Source organism: Laccaria bicolor, genomic scaffold (assembly GCF_000143565.1).
Source record: "Laccaria bicolor S238N-H82 LACBIscaffold_8 genomic scaffold, whole genome shotgun sequence".
NCBI lineage: Eukaryota > Fungi > Basidiomycota > Agaricomycetes > Agaricales > Hydnangiaceae > Laccaria > Laccaria bicolor.
In genome coordinates, this window is record NW_001889879.1 from 960,087 (window position 1) to 961,283 (window position 1,197).

The following is a 1,197-nucleotide window of genomic DNA, read 5'->3' on the forward strand; positions in this document are numbered from 1 at the left end:
ACTCCATGCCACTTGATATCCACTCCAGTTAAAGATCAACGATGTTCTACGTAGGTCGCGCAAAGGCCCTCGATCCCCCCTGGAGGCTTCTCCTCTCGGTATCGCTGCCGCAAGAACATCACACATACTATGGGAAAAAAGCACCAGCCTGAGCTTGCCCCGTTGCATTGAGATCATGGATCCTGCGAGTACGATACTCTGTTGACAAATCCAAACCGCAGGTGAACTTTACGACTTCACTCACCATCAGGCCTAAAACATTGAAACGGTCGTGTTGGGCATCCACCAGTGGGATATGCGCGCTTCCCCATGTGCCATCACCTAAAGTCCGCTTGGATCCGTACACCTATCCTCATAGTCCCGTTCTCCTCTTCCCACTCAAACTCCGCTTCCCTTTCAAATAGCTCCTTGACCGGTTGTGCACCATGTTATTGGCTTGAACGCACCAGCTGCAGCCGAACACCAATCCCGTCTTTTCCCCATGAAGACTGCCTCGAATCTAGGGCACCCATTTGTAGCGCTCTTGAAATAATGACACAAAACACGTCATCTTCACAAGAGGTTTATGGCATGGTTCTAGCGTGGCGTTGAACAGGTGATAGTTGTGGAAAACTGCTTGTGTTCGAAGCACGAGAGATTCGAAACTAGAGACGACAAGAGATATAAGCGCTGAACCGGCGCAAGTCATGTCTCCAGGTCCAAAGAGTGGACCCGAGAGGAAAGAAGGGATAAGCGCTGGCCTATTCAATGTCTGTCGACTGCGAAAAGGTCGTCTCAAAACGAGACGAAAGACAAGCGCCACGGGTCTCAAATCAATGTTTGGTGGGGTACATAACGACTCGAAGTTCTCCAAGGAGGCTATCATAGCCAATGATACACACGATGCAGCAGGGGAAAACGTAAAACTCTACAGGACGAATACCAATAATACCCATAAATGCCGTGGACGCCCGCATCGATGTCACGATTGAACAAATTACCAAATAGTCTTACCATTGACGCCGCAGTGTGTTGGGAATCACACCCACGACGCATCGTCAATGTAAGCGACTTGTAACCCTATCTGGCCACAAATTTTTAGGCTTGCGTACATGCCATACCCTCGTGACAAGACCTGGTCAGGAACCGGCCATTCGACGCTCCTAGATGTACAAAATTCAGGCAGTTTCATGATCACGAGTTTGCTGTTCAAAATTA

At 49.1% G+C, this 1,197-nt stretch overlaps 1 protein-coding gene across 1 annotated transcript in view; it reads left to right on the forward strand.

Moving 5' to 3' along the window:
• Positions 1 to 686: 686 nt before the first annotated feature.
• Positions 687 to 1,197, forward strand: part of LACBIDRAFT_325747 (uncharacterized protein) — a gene marked incomplete at both ends in the record, with an annotated part of 2,499 nt that continues 1,988 nt past the window's right edge. Inside the window, 3 exons of the mRNA XM_001879223.1 lie at positions 687 to 899; positions 1,008 to 1,042; positions 1,082 to 1,179. Of these exons, the coding sequence (XP_001879258.1) occupies positions 687 to 899; positions 1,008 to 1,042; positions 1,082 to 1,179 (346 nt within the window). The remainder of the gene's footprint in view (positions 900 to 1,007; positions 1,043 to 1,081; positions 1,180 to 1,197) is intronic.